The sequence below is a fragment of the Dreissena polymorpha genome, chromosome 1 (assembly GCF_020536995.1).
Source record: "Dreissena polymorpha isolate Duluth1 chromosome 1, UMN_Dpol_1.0, whole genome shotgun sequence".
Taxonomy (NCBI): Eukaryota; Metazoa; Mollusca; class Bivalvia; order Myida; family Dreissenidae; genus Dreissena; species Dreissena polymorpha.
Window position 1 is genome coordinate 57,963,326 of NC_068355.1, and position 15,754 is coordinate 57,979,079.

General features: G+C 34.3%; 3 protein-coding genes across 4 annotated transcripts in view; 2 read left to right on the forward strand and 1 right to left on the reverse strand.

Moving 5' to 3' along the window:
- LOC127876396 (serine, glycine and glutamine-rich protein-like) overlaps nt 1-1,032 on the forward strand; it is a 4,100-nt gene extending 3,068 nt beyond the window's left edge. Inside the window, exon 4 of the mRNA XM_052421639.1 lies at nt 910-1,032. Within this exon, the coding sequence (XP_052277599.1) occupies nt 910-1,032 (123 nt within the window). The remainder of the gene's footprint in view (nt 1-909) is intronic.
- Nucleotides 1-15,754, forward strand: part of LOC127881995 (uncharacterized) — a 318,763-nt gene that overhangs the window by 84,369 nt on the left and 218,640 nt on the right. The window lies entirely within an intron of this gene.
- On the reverse strand, nt 12,391-15,021 carry LOC127864877 (putative nuclease HARBI1). The gene is made up of 5 exons (XM_052404768.1): nt 14,487-15,021; nt 13,463-13,564; nt 12,999-13,076; nt 12,746-12,840; nt 12,391-12,543 (listed from the first exon to the last, which is right to left on the reverse strand). Exons 1-5 carry the CDS (start codon nt 15,019-15,021, stop codon nt 12,391-12,393), a joined length of 963 nt encoding a protein of 320 aa, XP_052260728.1.

Genomic DNA, 15,754 nt, shown 5'->3' on the forward strand with positions numbered 1-15,754 from the left:
TTCGGTTCCAGCGATTGTCTTTTTTTGCCTAATTGGGAAAAGTATTGGTACCGCGCCATTGTCGCAAAAATGTGCGAAAACACTGACATTGGGAAAAAAATACAATGTGAATGGGAGGGGAGGTAGTAAATTCCGCCATTTTACGAAACTTTGAGTCACCTCGAACTGTCCCCAAGTATGTGCGTAAAACTACTATAATTTGGTCGAAATCAAAGAAGATGGCGATACTAATATGGAGCTGAAAAGATATGTGTCTAAATTATATTGCATTCACTAATTATTAAACTGAGTATTGCTTTACAAATATTCATGTTCTTAGGACCGACACGTGTAATTTAATGGTTATGAAAAAAAAAAGAAAAAACAGGCTGTAATTTGGTTACTTGAAATGGCTTTAAAAAGCTGACTTTTTGGGGGTTTCTTTTTTATTTTGGATGCAGAATATCATTGGAAATATGCGAACAAAAAAAACAACAAGAAAATCAAAAAGTCATATCGCAGGTCTCAAATTTTAATAAAATTGGTAAACGAATTATTAAGTATAATGATATTGAACGTGAATTTAGCGTAAAGTATTCAGGATACGTTTTAGTATATTTTCCTACCCGGATAAAATTGTAGTTTACATAAGAGTACCCGGGGTACGTTTAAGAAGCACCCGAGCCGACTATGACCAATCGAGCTTTAAGCAATATAGGGATCAGCACACCAGGTTTCTAATAAACAGATTTCAAAATGTAGTCATAAAATAATCAAAAAAGCTGATCACGATCGCTAAATTACTTTTTAAAGCGGAAGAGAAAATTGACTCTTTCGAAATAGTCACTTCATTCGAATGGTCGCCGGAAGATACAAACTGATTTAGTGTAAAGTAACCTTTAACCTCTTGTAATGTGTCGTCTGCTCCAGGCTTGCCAGACTAACACTATCGAGCAGTCGAGTGACATTGGCGACCAGCAGACGGCGCAGTTAGGCGCGGGAGATTCCGGTCTGGAAGTTGGATACACGGCGGGTCGCGGACTGCTCACGTAAGTTCTTATTGGATACAAGCCCGGTCACGAACTACTCACGTAAGTTCGGATTGGATACACGCCCGGTCACGAACTACTCACGTAAGTTCTGATTGGATACACGCCCGGTCACGAACTACTCACGAAAGTTCTGATTGGATACACGGTGGTCAAGTTTTGATTGGATACACGGCTGGTCACGGACTTATCACGTAAGTTAAGATTGGATATCCGGCCGGTCATGGTCTCCTCACTTCAGTTCTGATTTAGTACACGGTCGGTCACGAACTCCTTACTTATGTTCTGATTGGATACACTTCGCGCGATGGACTTCTAAGGTAAGTTCCGATTGGATACACGGCCGGTCATGAACTCCTCACTTAAGTTTTGATTGGATACACTGCGGGTCATAGACTTCTAACGCACGTTCGGATTGGATATACCGCGGGTCATGGACTTCTAACGCACGTTCGGATTGGATATACCGCGGGTCATGGACTTCTAAGCACGTTCGGATTGGATATACCGCGGGTCATGAACTCCTAATGTAAGTTCGGATTGGATACACTGCGGGTCATTAACTCCTCACGTAAGTTCTGATTGGATACAGTGCGGGTCATTAACTCCCCACGTACGTTCATGGCTCGTATTCATCAATCAATTCTTAGACATTGATATAAGAATAAGAATATTCTTTAAATAGGAATATCTAAGAATGTGCTTTAATTTTGATTTATACAAGCAAGTCTCCTATCTGATAAGGCCCTTAAAATTCTCAGTTAAGATGTATACGTTAAGTTGTTAGACTCGTTCACATGTATACGTGAAGTTGCTTGACTTTTTTCACATACATTGTATACACGTAAAGTTTTTTGACTTGTTCACATATATATGTGACGTTTTCTGATTTGTTTACATAAATCCGTGAAGCTTTTTTTTCAATTAAATTTAATGTTATGTATAAAAAACTATGGTTTTCTAATCATTCAAAAGTAACAATATTAAGAAAATAAGTTACATGAAAAATATTTCTTCGGAGTTTGAACCGGGTCATTTTGTAGCGAAAACTGCCCGATTGTCGGGTCAGTCAGGGTGTGATTCTTGCTCTCGGAAACCGGGCCAAATGTATGTGCACAGGGGCTAATAAGGGACGACTCTCTACGCAGGTGCATTAAACCCCGTTTTCCCAGAACGAAAATCAATTATTGAAATTCACCGTTGATGTTTGTTGATAGTTAAGGGACAGCGATATAAGCTGCTTTGCATCTGGATTTAACACTTATGTATGTTACATTCATTCATATGTATCACGCATACATACATAACAATTCCAGTTAATCAGTCATATATGCATATACTTAAACTTGTACATAAAACAAGTGATAAACATGCATGTATACATACATGCATAAGTGTTAAATCCAGAAGCGAAGCGAAGCGGTCCTGCGCAGTCATTGTTGACGTACAAGCAGTTACAGATTTTGAAGAGAATTGCATGAAATTTCTTTCTGACATTGCAGTACCACTACAGTCCAACTGGAATGTGACATACATGCATGCACACCCATAATGACTGCGCAGGGCGGCGGTGCTTCTGGACTTAGATCATATGTACGTATACACGCATGCGTATCACTGTTATTGATGAATACGTGCATGCTTATCACTCTTATACATATTACACGAACAGTTATCATACATATTTAAATATAAAATAGCTTGTACATTAACACAAGTGATAAACATGCATGTATACACAAGTTCAAGTGATAAACATGCATGTATACACGAATTCAAGTGAAAACATGCATGTATACACGAATTTAAGTGATCAACATTCTGCATACATGAATTAAGTGCTAAAAATGCATGTATACATAATTCAAGGTATACACATGCATGTATACGTACATATGAGTTCTAGACCGCCCTGCGAGGTCATTGTGGCTAGTAAAAGCATTTTATGAATCATTTTCTGAATTGCAGTGCCACAACAGTGCAGCTGGTATGTGACTTACATGCATGTAAACCCATAATGACTGCGCAGGGGGCTACTGGACTTAACTCATTTGTATGTAGACATGTCTGTTTATCATTCGTGTGTGTTTATGCATGTTTATCACTCATATGTTCGTGCACATGCATTTTAATCACTCATATGTACATATACATGCATGTGTATCACTCGTATGTTCGTACACATGCATGTTTATCACTCATATGCTCGTACACACGCATGTTTATCACTCATCCACTCATACGTCCGTATAAATATATGTTTATCACTTGTATGTATGAATGCATGCATATTAATACTCATATACAAGTTGTGACGTTACTTTATATCGAGAACGGTTTAAAATCGTCACTTCATTCAAATATTTGGGTTTAACTTTATTTAAAAACGGAAACTGGTATAAAACAATACAATACAATACAATACAATCAATTTCAGATCACGGTAACATAATACTTCATCCAGTTTTATCAGTTTGTAAATAATATGAATTCCCAACTGAAATCTTGGGATATTATTCTTGAAAAGAACTAGAGATCATTCATGCAAACCTTTTTTAAGAATTAAAATACACAATTCAATGTGTCATCATATCTTTCAGCACTGTATGACGAATTAGGAATAAACCCTCATTCTATTTAGGTAAATTAAAGATATTGAAATATTGATTCAAAATAATCATGTACATGTACATTTAATAACAGTTCAAAAAACAAATAACATATGCGTTACTGCTCCATGATGCGGAACGAAACATAACATACAACAATAGAAAGTGTGCTTACCAACTCAAAACAATACTCGAGCTGCTGGGTTTAACGTATGTATGTACTGATCATGAAACCTACAAACAAACATACACTTACAATCTCATCAAACACCAATATTTTGTGCCAATTACAATTGCTATTAAGACCTTTCGTAAATGTTTATGTATTATGTATGTTAAACGGAGCCTCCCTTTAAATGATAACTTTTTAAGTAATGACTTCACGTGTAGGATAATGACAGTCTTGAGCATTGATAAAAGTTTTGATGACTGACAATTTGGAACTACTGAGATGAACAAATAAAAGTTTTATTCCAAAAAGAAGTTTAAGAAAGTTTAAAACTCCCAAAATAAGTTTATGCAAGTTTAAAACTCCAAAAGGAGTTCATGGAAATTTAAAACTCCAAAATTACATTTATGCAAGTTTAAAACTCTCTAAATGAGCTAATGCAAGTTTAAAACTCCCAAAATAAGTTTATGCAAGTTTAAAACTCCCAAAATGAGTTAATGCAAGTTTAAAATTCCCAAAATAAGTTTTTGCAAGTTTATAACTCCTAAATTAGTTTTTGTAAGTTTATTATGAAAGTTTATTACTCCCAAAATGAGAGTATGCAAGTTTATTACTGCCAAAATAAGTTTATGCAAGCCATGAAAAGAGAGATTTTTGTGATCGCGCCTACAGACGCTGACATTGAAGACGGTGTGCGCATGTCCGGGGGCGTGTAACGAGGCCGGGCCGCTGAATCCTTGTACAGGAGGAGGAGGGGGAGGAGGAGGGATTAGTGGCGGAGTGGTGTTTCTCATCATGTAAGGAACAATTTTATTCCGGGTCACCTAATCCTATGCTGCGCACACTTTGACGCGTGTACACGTAGTCCCTTAGAAATCAATTGGAATTGAATACCTTTATTACTTAAATTAAATTGTAAAGGCTACATGTCCAAACCATGAGATACTAATGAGCAGCAAACCGCATACAATCTGAACAGCCTGTTAAGTACGTGCAGGCCGTTATCGTTTTATGCTGTTCTCATAAAGCAATTTACACATACCTTCAGAACTGTAAAAAAAGGTCGACACTTAATAATGTGCTAATTCGAAAAGTTCATAAAATATTGTCCTATATGAAGATACAATATGAGCATCTCTCTAGAATAACCAGGCTTAATGCATGTTCGTAAAATGTCATCCCAGGCTTAATGCATGTTCGTAAATGTCATCCCAGGCTTAATGCATGCTCGTAAAAGGTCATCCCAGGCTTAATGCATGTTCGTAAAATGTCATCCCAGGCTTAATGCATGTTCGTAAAATGTCATCCCAGGCTTAATGCATGTTCGTAAAATGTCATCCCAGCGTAGCATGTACATTGCACAAGACTAATCAGGAACGACACTTTCCGCATAGACTCGCTGTTTGTTTAAACGAGAATTTCTTTAAACAAAAATACTATGTACATGCGAAAAGTGTTGAACTGCGCATGCTACTTGGGACGACACTTTATGCACATGCATGTAGCCCGGTTTTCCAAGAGCGAGAATTATATTCATTTTTTAATCAAGGTTTTTGAGCATTTAATGATCAATATTATACAAATTGCTAATAACATACATATTGAAACTATCAATTAAGCAATTGAACAAACGATCCTTCAATAGTTAATATGATATTCCAATAATAAAATTAATAGGTTTATCAAGCAAGGAGTCGTATTACAACAGTGCCTATACCACGTGACTTTTTCGAATCTGTGTTGGGAGAATAAAGCGCGACCCAGTTAACATTTTAAGGATATCTTTTAAAATATTTCACCATTTTTAATGGGATAAAGTGGAGAGTCCGCTCATTCGTAAGGTTTTCTATAGGTATCATGATGTATTAAAAAATAAGATTTTTTTTCAGTAAGTGCAACCGCGCGTTTGAACGGTTAGAAAATATCGGATCAATGTGGGGACTTCATATTACAAACGCGCGGTTGCACTTTACTAAAAAAAAATACTTATTCGTTTTCAAAGATCAATATACCTATAGAAAACTTTCACGAATGAGCGGGCTCTCCATTAATCCCATTTGAAAATGGTGTGAATATTTAAAAAGGCATCATTAAAAATCTTAACTGGGTCGCGCTTAATTCTCCCAACACAGATCTTAAAAAGTCACGTGGTATAGGCACCGTGGTTATCACTACGGAATAAACTTTACGGTTACTGACGCAAGTAGGTCATCTTGTGACGATATTTCTCTCTGAAACACGCATGAGTCTCGGTAATATGGTTGATCGTAACATTTTAATAGTAACTGGGCTATACGAGTGTTATTAATTTGCAATAATTTAACCATTTTATGGGCTAAAGATGGACATAGATTGAATCACACAACCGCTATGTAAATTCGCCTTAGTTTAGTTTAGTTCAACCTATTTATTTAGCTCGATTGCATAGAACACCTAAGGCTTATTTGAAACGCTCTCGAATCCGTGTCCTGGGCATAGAACCAGTACTTGGTGTCTATGGGGATACCTAATGAACGCTCCCACAGTGGGGATCGAACACGTGACCTCCCGATCGCTAGGCGGACACCATATCCCCTACGCCTATCTTTTATTTATTATCTGCTACAATTACCGTTCTCATAAAGTCAAGGTTCTGCTCATTTAATTGAAGTGTATTGCCTGTTCATTGCTATTGAATCTGAATCGTGTTGCTATGAGGTTATTTTTTATTTACCTTTTAATGTTATCACGAAACATTACTGGGCCAAGCTAGGGTTTGATAAGGGCAGTGAGCTTTTTTTTGTCAAAAGGGCACTTTCGAGCGCGCGGACGTATCTGGAATGCTCCCTGTTGCGTATTAATTTTTTTGTCATTAATATTTGTAGATAGAATATATTATTCCCATTGTTGTTAAACCATTAAAAATTAAATGTCTACAATAAGAATAAATTAATACAATTTAATGAGAGATTTATAAATGATCAAACGTCAAAAAAATAAATATTTTGTAATAAATAAAAGGGCAGCACTGGCCGAGTGTGAGGTTAGGGTCTCCTCAAATCAGTAAACATAAATTATCTCCTGATAATATTCTGAGGTTTCATAATTTGGATAAAATCTGTTTGAAAACGTTAAATACATTAAATAAACGTTAAACGTTAAATCTTTTTTGAAAACGTTAAATATTCAAGAGTCAGCCCAATTGTATAAATATGGATAACTTTAGCCAATCCAAAAGATTAACCTTTCGGTTTAACTTTATCCGTTTTTTGGATATGTTATTCCAACGTGGTTATCCTATTGTATAAAAATGCAAGTCGCATTGGATATCTTTATCCGATTTGGTTAAAGTTAGCCAAACATAAAAAACCCACAATGCATATTTAATCTGGTTCCGGTCAAGACGGTTTCGCGGAAAGTGTCATTTCAGACGACAACAAAATGGCTGAAACAGATTTCTGCTTCGTAAAAAAACGGTCAGTTAACTTTTCCCATGAGGAGAAAACTGCTCTAATCCGCTGAAGGTGTTATGGAAATTTGACAAAGTTTTGACAAAGAAATTTTCAAGCGCTCAACACCAGTCACCAAGAAAATTCAAGATGGGGCGTGGGCCGAAATAACGGAAAAAAGTGAATTCCGTCGGTCGTGCGTGTCGCAAGATTTGACGACGTGAAAGGTTTAGTTCTTCTTGAATGCTTGAGCTTTTATGAGTACATACGTACAGCTCATAGTGTTAGTATTCCACAAGCGAAGTCGGAGATCAACGTCCGTGCGCATGTAATCATAGGGCCATTTTTGATGAACGCAATATGAATCCGTATACAATTTCTAGAGACTATTATATAGAGATTATGCATAATTACAAAAATTTATAGAGCTTATTGTCATTCCTTCAATTTCAGAAATGAACAATTCGCATTTTCCGTAAATATCTGACAAGTTTCAAATTGCGCGAGTGACTGATTGTAATATGTTGCCGAGATCGAATAAGACAAATTATGTAATCAGTATTTTTATTGTGTGTTATTTATTTAGAAAAATATCGGGAAAATGGTCGCGAAGGCCAGAGAGTCAGCTTACGATGGAGCGAAAAACAACGCCCGGCAGACGGGTGCGGACATCCGATGAAAGCCGCAGACACGGTAACGATGTCAATCATTGAAACAATGAAGGACACGCCGTCCTTCAGTGGGATTCTGGTAGTCCAAATTTTGACGCTCTTAAATATTAAGCTACTTTTTATATGGGTAATAAAGAATTTAGCCCCATATAAAAGTATCTCTAAATTCTTTGCGCGTCTCTAAATGAGACTAGGATTCCGGTGCTTTCCATCGAACCCCCCCATCGGTATGTGACCACCCGTTGATACTTAATTATTTACAAAACAAATAAACTATATTTATTATGAAACCGCTCCACTGCAATTGTACCTAATTTATAAATACAACACCAATTAGATTATACCTAAATCATAAACCACTGAAAGACTAGCACTGTCGAGTGCGTAATTTTTTCTGTGCCAGCTACATACATGTATCTAACTATTCTTACCTTTCATTCAATATTCACATAATTCCATTTAATCCATACCTATTATTATTCTCGTTAGGTGCAGTGCGCAGGGCAACAGGATTTGTTGAGCTGCTCCAACTGGATGGTATTAAATCCAATTTATTTTAATTTCCGTTGCAAGAAACAAAACACATTCCATGTGCCTCCATGTCGCTTAAAAAATCACACTGTCACTGATAAACATTACACGCTTCTAGCATAGAATTTTCTAGATTGTGTAGTCTTTTGGAAGAGTTCATTTTTTTCGTAGATTAATGGATACTAAAATAATCAATAGACTACTATGTACGCAAATGCCTTTAATGATTAGCGAGAAATTGACATTATAATCGTACTATTAATTTCCTTTCTTGCAAGTAGATTATAATCTGAGAAAATCATGCGTTTGTTTTTAAAGTGTTACATGCTCTTGTATGTGACATCTCCACGACTTCCGACATTGGCGTAGGGTCAGTTTGCCAAGTAAAATGAGGCTACGTAAGGGGAATACATAATATTGTTACTTTAATAATATTTTAAATATATTTATAATCATTTTTTTTATATTTCAATGATGTTCATGTTTTTACATTTTAGACTTCCTCAACTTTGCTGCCGATATTCGTCCATTCGACGATGATGAAACAGTAAATGGTAAGTTCTATTGTTACTTTTACTTTTTTAAATACATGACTTTGTAATAGCAACATGTCAAGGAAAGTTAGATAGCTTGTCATTAATGTTCACTTGCATCCAACAATGATAAGCAATTAATATGGAGCATTAAGAAAAAACACACAAATGACATTACATGTCATAACAATTATCACTCAATAAATCAAGTATAATTTATTTATTGTTGTACATGCATTCAAAACATGGCTTAACAATAGTAATAATTTACTTACACATTTATACAAAACAAAATTAACATTTTGAAATCAGTGATTTTGTTTGCCCAAAATTACAAGCCTCTTACAAATGTTTCCCAAATGCAAAAAGTTAAAAAGGTTGTTTCTAACAACACAAAGTAACTTTTTTTCCAATTGTTGATCCACAGTCACAATTTTTTTAATGCAACTGATTTGTTTCAAGCTTAAAAAAAAATAAGTTGCACGGCTTGACTACCAACTTTTGAAATTGAGTTGCCCAGGCCAAAATCTACATGCCCCGGGCTTACGGTCAACCACTAATTTCCATCCCTGATGCAGTTATAAATAATTGAATATACTGTTGCTCTTAATCATATTGACTATATATTATTTTTAAAATCACAGGAAATAAAATAAGTTAATATTGTTTTCTAAATTTTTAATAAATGATTTCAATTTTTTTTTCCAGAAACATCAAAAGACAGCAGTGCAGATCAAGGGTAAATATCATAATTGGCTTATTCAATCAAGAAACACCTATTGACCACACTTATGAAGTTAATAAGATAAGTTAAATGCATTAACTTAAAGTGTTTTATTCCATAGAAAATATTGAAACTTAACATTGTAAATAAGTATTTAACAAGATGTAAAATAAATATCTGCATTCAGTTCTTAGTGTGCCTGTTCCTGTGAATAATAAGGAAATTAAACCAAGCAGGAATCCAGCTATTGGTAAAAGGTATATCCTATTTTTTTTCTCATTTGTTATATATTCAAACTTTGTGTAATAATTTCATTTATTTAATAAATTTAATAATACCATTAAGGAAATCAAATTTAAATGGGAAAACTCTTAGACCTTACTTAGATTTAAAAATCAACATAAACACTGCAGATGTATGACATAATAAATAAGATTTTGTTATTAAGTTATAATAACTTATTATTTATAAATGTTTATGGTAAAAAATGCTACAAAGCACTTTCCTATAAATCAGGAAAGAGCAGACCCTGAGGGAACTGCAGATGGCATATTATGCTGGAGAGCCATGCAGTTCAAACAGGAAAAGTTGCTCCTTATGAAATCCCAGAGAGAGTTTTTTGAGGAGGGAAAGCTCATGATGGCATTTGCCAAAGACAAACTGTAAAAGAATGTCATAAAACAACATTTTTATCATTTTGAAAAAAAAATATTCTAAAAATGATAATAAATGACATTACATTTGTAGCTGGGGTTTGTTTTAACAACACAAGGGGTTTTAAGTTCCAAGTATTTAATATATGTGAATGATGGTCAGTGACCAAGACTTAGTGTAGAAAGTGGCAATTGAAAATAGCCAACTACAACAATTACCTCTTGCAAGGTTTTACAAACAAGTGACTTAACATTTAGTTACTATTTAAAATTATATGGATGAAACATAAAATCATCTCACAATAAACACAAAATTGTAAATAAAGTAAGTTATTCTTACTAATTTACACCTTTGCCTATACCATTAAATTACTGCAGTACACTATCCACCAGAGTAGACACTCAAGTAGTAGACAGTGTTTACAAGGTGCGTGAGAAAATTCCTGACCTATATTTAAATACATCTGTTCAATCAGCTGATGGCTGACCTAGTTGTCAGTTAAATGTAAACATAATGGATCTCTATAATTATGCACAGGGAAAATAATCAAATTATTAAACTATATATTTATGAACACACCATTTTTAAGACTTGTTTTGTCTTTATCAGATGTAAATGAACACACATTTTATAGACTTGTTTGTCTTTATCAGATGTAAATGAACACACATTTTATAGACTTGTTTTGTCTTTATCAGATGTAAATGAACACACATTTTTAAGACTTGTTTTGTCTATGTCCGTACATCATTCTGAATACTATTACGCCATACATAGATCAAGTCACCCATGGTGCCTTGCAATGTCCCGTCCGTCTTCATTTGCAATTAATGTTATTTATTGATGATTAGTTTTATTACTCATTATTAATGTTATTAATATTGTTTTAAATATCATTATTTATGTATGTTATAAATGTTTTTTTTTAATATTCAATATTATTATTAATATTATGATTATTGTGCAGTGCTTATTAATGTAATGCTATTGTTCATTGTTAAGCTAGATATAAAGATTGTAAATAATATCGTCAAGAAGGTTAACTCTAGACTTAAATTTTTATATAGACAACGTGATTTTTTAAATAAAAGTCTTAGAAAAAGCTTATGTAATTCTTTAATACAATGTCATTTAGATTATGTATCCTCTTCGTGGTATTGTGGACTCACGAAACAGCTTAAGCACAAGTTACAAATAGTCCAAAATAAAATGGTTCGTTTTATTAACAATTCCCATTGTAGGACATCACTTGTTGTATCGCATTTTGAAGAACTTGGTTTATTGAACGTTGAACAAAGATGCAAGCAACTTCGGCTTAACCACATCCATAAGATTTTCTACAATAATGTCCAAGCTATATGAAAGACAATTTTGTCAAATGTACAGATGTCCATCAGTATGGGAATAGATCCCCGATTTAATTTTTATGTACCTCAAGTTGATGGCTTTACTAGTTCTTCATTTACTACAATGGTATTACGGATTGGAATGCATTACCCGATAACATAAGTCCATCGAATCGAAATTTAACTTTAAGAAACTTGTTAAGACACATCTATTAAATGATATGAAGGTAGACGAAGAATTCCATGTATTTTTACTTTTAGATTGTTTATTTTTATGTAATTCATTATTTTTATGTTTTTATTCGTGTCAGTGTATTATCATGTCAACTTTTGAAAGATTCACTTAATTCGTAGAAGAAATCATGTGTAGGATCATGTCGATTATATATTAAGAACTGAAAAACAATATATTTATAGTCACGTATAAGATCTGTTCGACTAAATCCAGGGACCCCGTTGGAAATAAGCTTTTTCATGTTTACATGTCTAAGCTTTACGGGTTATCCTGTGTATACATCATGTCGTAATCTTATTTGGATCTGTGATAATGGCACCATTCATGTATATGCATGTTCTGAATATGATAATAATGCAATCTATACGTTACTTATTGCCTTGATTGCATTGAATTGTAAATTGCTTGACAGTATGCACAAATAAAACAAACAAACAAACAAACAGCCTTTTACTTGTTTAGTTAACTATTTTTAACAAATTTATTGCACATAGTCATAATGTTTGCAGTTATTGCATCCCTGATAGCCTGCCCGTCAGGGTTACCCTCAAGCTGGACAAGTGGTGGAGGTTGAGGGTCTTCTTCCTCTGGGAACGCCTCCCTCTCACCCCATGCCTTAGCGAGATTGTGCAATACTACACATGCCAGAATTATTTTTGTTACCCTTGCCCGGCTTCATTCGTAACCTCAATGTTTAAAGAACATATTAAAACATTTTAAATTAAAATAAGTTAATTTGGTGCATATTTTTAGATATTTAATGATATTAAACATAAATGTTATAGTGCTTATTAACACATTAATACTTAATTAATACCTCTCCATGAAGGACATGAAACCTCCGCTTCAGTACACCGAATGCTCTTTCGATAACATTTCTTGTCTTTGCATGTGCGTCATTGAACATCTGTGCTGTGGGGATCCTGGTGTAAATATGCTATAGTTACAATATTAATTTCAAACATATAACATCAAAATAAACTTAGACATGTTTTATAAGAAAAGATTCAGTAAAATGTATTTTGTAAAGACCGGTAAATGGATAAGATGTTTAACAGAGAAGCACTAACCAGGATGCAGGTAAGGTGTCATGAGAAACTTCCTGCATGGGTAGGCACTGTCCCCCAACACAATTCCATCCTCCAAACCTTTGAACAGAACAATTAAACAACAATTACAGAATGATCCTCTTCTAAATGTATATAATTTATTTTCACATCAATTTTGTTACAATAACCTTTAGTTTAAACCTATTTATTTTAGCTCGATTGCATCGAAAGCTGTAGGCTTATATAAACGCTCTCGAGTCCGTTTCCTGGGACTATAACCAGTACTTGGTGTCTTTGGGGGAGATCAAAGAAACGTTCCCAGTGGGTTCCGAACCCATGACATCCAGTTCGCTAGGCGGACATCCATTACGCCACGGCGAATAACCTTTATAAGTTTACATTTATAAATGAGAAACAGGAACATGCACAACAATAAATGAAATAGCATTAAAAAAATATCAATCCATTTTAGAATATGCGCTTACCATGATGATGGGCTTCCAAATAATCAGACAGTACTGAGGTTCTGAAAACATGAGCATCATGAGTACTTCCAGGCCATGTGGCATTTATGCTGGTGAATACACCTGAAATATGATAACATAGAATATAATGTATGCAATTTAACTATAGACGTTCCTGTGCAGTAAATCATTCAAATAGTATGATACATCTTATTATTAAAATGTAGCAAGAAAATAATTCTTTGTAGCCTCTTTTACTGTATATTCATACACTTAAGAGTGAAATTGACTTTTTCTACTGAATGAAAAGAATTTCACCACAAGTGATACATTAAATTAGACATTTTATATCTTTCCAACAAAAGTATGGCAAAATAATTTACAATGCACACCCTAGCAACCACTAATTTGTCTGTATCTTTCCTATCAATCTGTTCAATCAACATTTTTTATAGGAAAACATAAATCTTTTGAAGTAATTTTGATATAATCATTAAAACATATATCTTATAGACTAATAAACACAAAAACACTGTTTAAAAGTGAATATTTTCAAAATTATTGTTTTAAATAAGCATTACTTACTTAAGTTTTTTTTTAGAAAAATGTCATAATTACCAAATAAGGGGGTGGATGAATTTATAGGGTTGGATGAATATAGAGAAAAGAAGGCTATTAGAATTCCCTGTCTTGTGCCTCTATAATACAAAGGATCAGACTATATTTTAACCATGAAACAGACTTTACCTATCTTTATTTAGAATCGTTACGTCATTTGAACTGAGTACATGTGAGTTTTTGGGCGCAAAATATGCATTACACTGTGGAAATTTGGACTTAAAGGACGTGTGTTTAAAGAAAAACTGAATAATAAAAAATCGTACCAGATCATAAGTAAGTTGTTACGGAATCTTTGATCTGGTGTGTAAAACAGCAGGATGCATATAAATATAAATAAATGGATTTATAAAATGAAGGGATACTCAAACTTGAAGGTAAGAACTAAAATTATGTTTTGAATTTTTGTGTACAAATTGATAAATACCTCGATGGTCGCACGTTGCCTGTACATTGACACTGTGATAGTGCTTTCTGTTCACATATTGCTCCTCGTGTTCATGGGGAGCAATGATGCGAACGTGTGTTCCGTCGATCGCCGCAATTACAGACGGAAATCCAGCGATTTTGAAAAAATTCTGTTTAATAATTGATTTATGTCTGTCCGTCGTCGGGAATTTAATTGTTTGGTCTTTCAGGTCACACAGTTCGTCAGTTACTCTGGTCACTACCCTTGAAACCGTGGCAATGTCCACCCCAAAAGTATCCCCTATTAATTGCAAAAAATTTCCAGAAGCAAAAAATCTCAGTGTTATCAATATTTGCTGCCTCGGTGTCAAGGGTTGATTCCGTCCAGTTGGTCTCTCAAGTCTATGTCCGATCAGTCGTTCTATGCGGTCAATGCTGTAATGTGTAAATCTAAATCGTCGTCGTATTTCTTCAGGGTCGTCAGTTTCCGTAAATCTGTCTATTCGTCGAAATTGTCTTGGTCGTCTAGCGTTCGGTATGTCAAAGTCAGCCATTTTGTCAGCGCGTTCTTCATTTGGATAAAGATAACCGACGTCAAATATCTTGGCTAAATCTTATCCAAAACTTAACCATAACGTGAACCGTTTTGGATAACTATTTTTTTATACAATCGCTAACCGAAAAAAGATATCCTAAAATTGAAGATAACCAAAAGTTATCCGCTGGATAAGAGTTATCCATATTTATACAATTGGCTTCTGCTCACTATTTCAAGGCAATTTAAGTTGAATCTTCATGAAAGTTGTCAATTATGTTTGTGGGCAGAATATCGTGTACAAGTTTAGTAACAAGCCAGATTCTCTGTACTTATTTAATGAAGAAAAAATGACCAGTAAACATGTGTGCCAATGTACTCACGATCCATGTAAACCAGTCTTGTAACTGGGTGTATTTTGTTGGCATTCTCGTTCTTAATTTTTGTGTGTGTATGAACTGCCTGAAAAAATGCTACTTGTCTGAGCATAAATGCCATCAGAATTTATGCAATCGGCGTAATTTTCCTGACGGTTTATACAGTTTTAAGTGCACTGTCACATTGCAAAACAGTGTTATATTGTCTTGAATAGTTTATGGCCTGTGTGGATGCTATATTTTTAAATCTTTTTCTATAAAGAAGATGACACTTGTTCATAGTTTCATTCCATCGTTCCTCAAAAAGTTGTAACTCTGTTGCTCTGGCATCTTCAATACCATTGTGTAATTAAATGGTAATTAAATTGAATGCTT

Coding starts and splice junctions, on each gene's coding strand:
- LOC127864877 (XM_052404768.1), bottom strand. CDS start 15,021: ATGGCTGACTTTGACATACCGAACGCTAGACGACCAAGACAATTTCGA. Junction 13,565..14,486: donor GGCAACGTGCGACCATCGAG/GTATTTATCAAT, acceptor ATCATATTTCAG/GTGTATTCACCAGCATAAAT. Junction 13,077..13,462: donor TTTGGAAGCCCATCATCATG/GTAAGCGCATAT, acceptor TTCTGTTCAAAG/GTTTGGAGGATGGAATTGTG.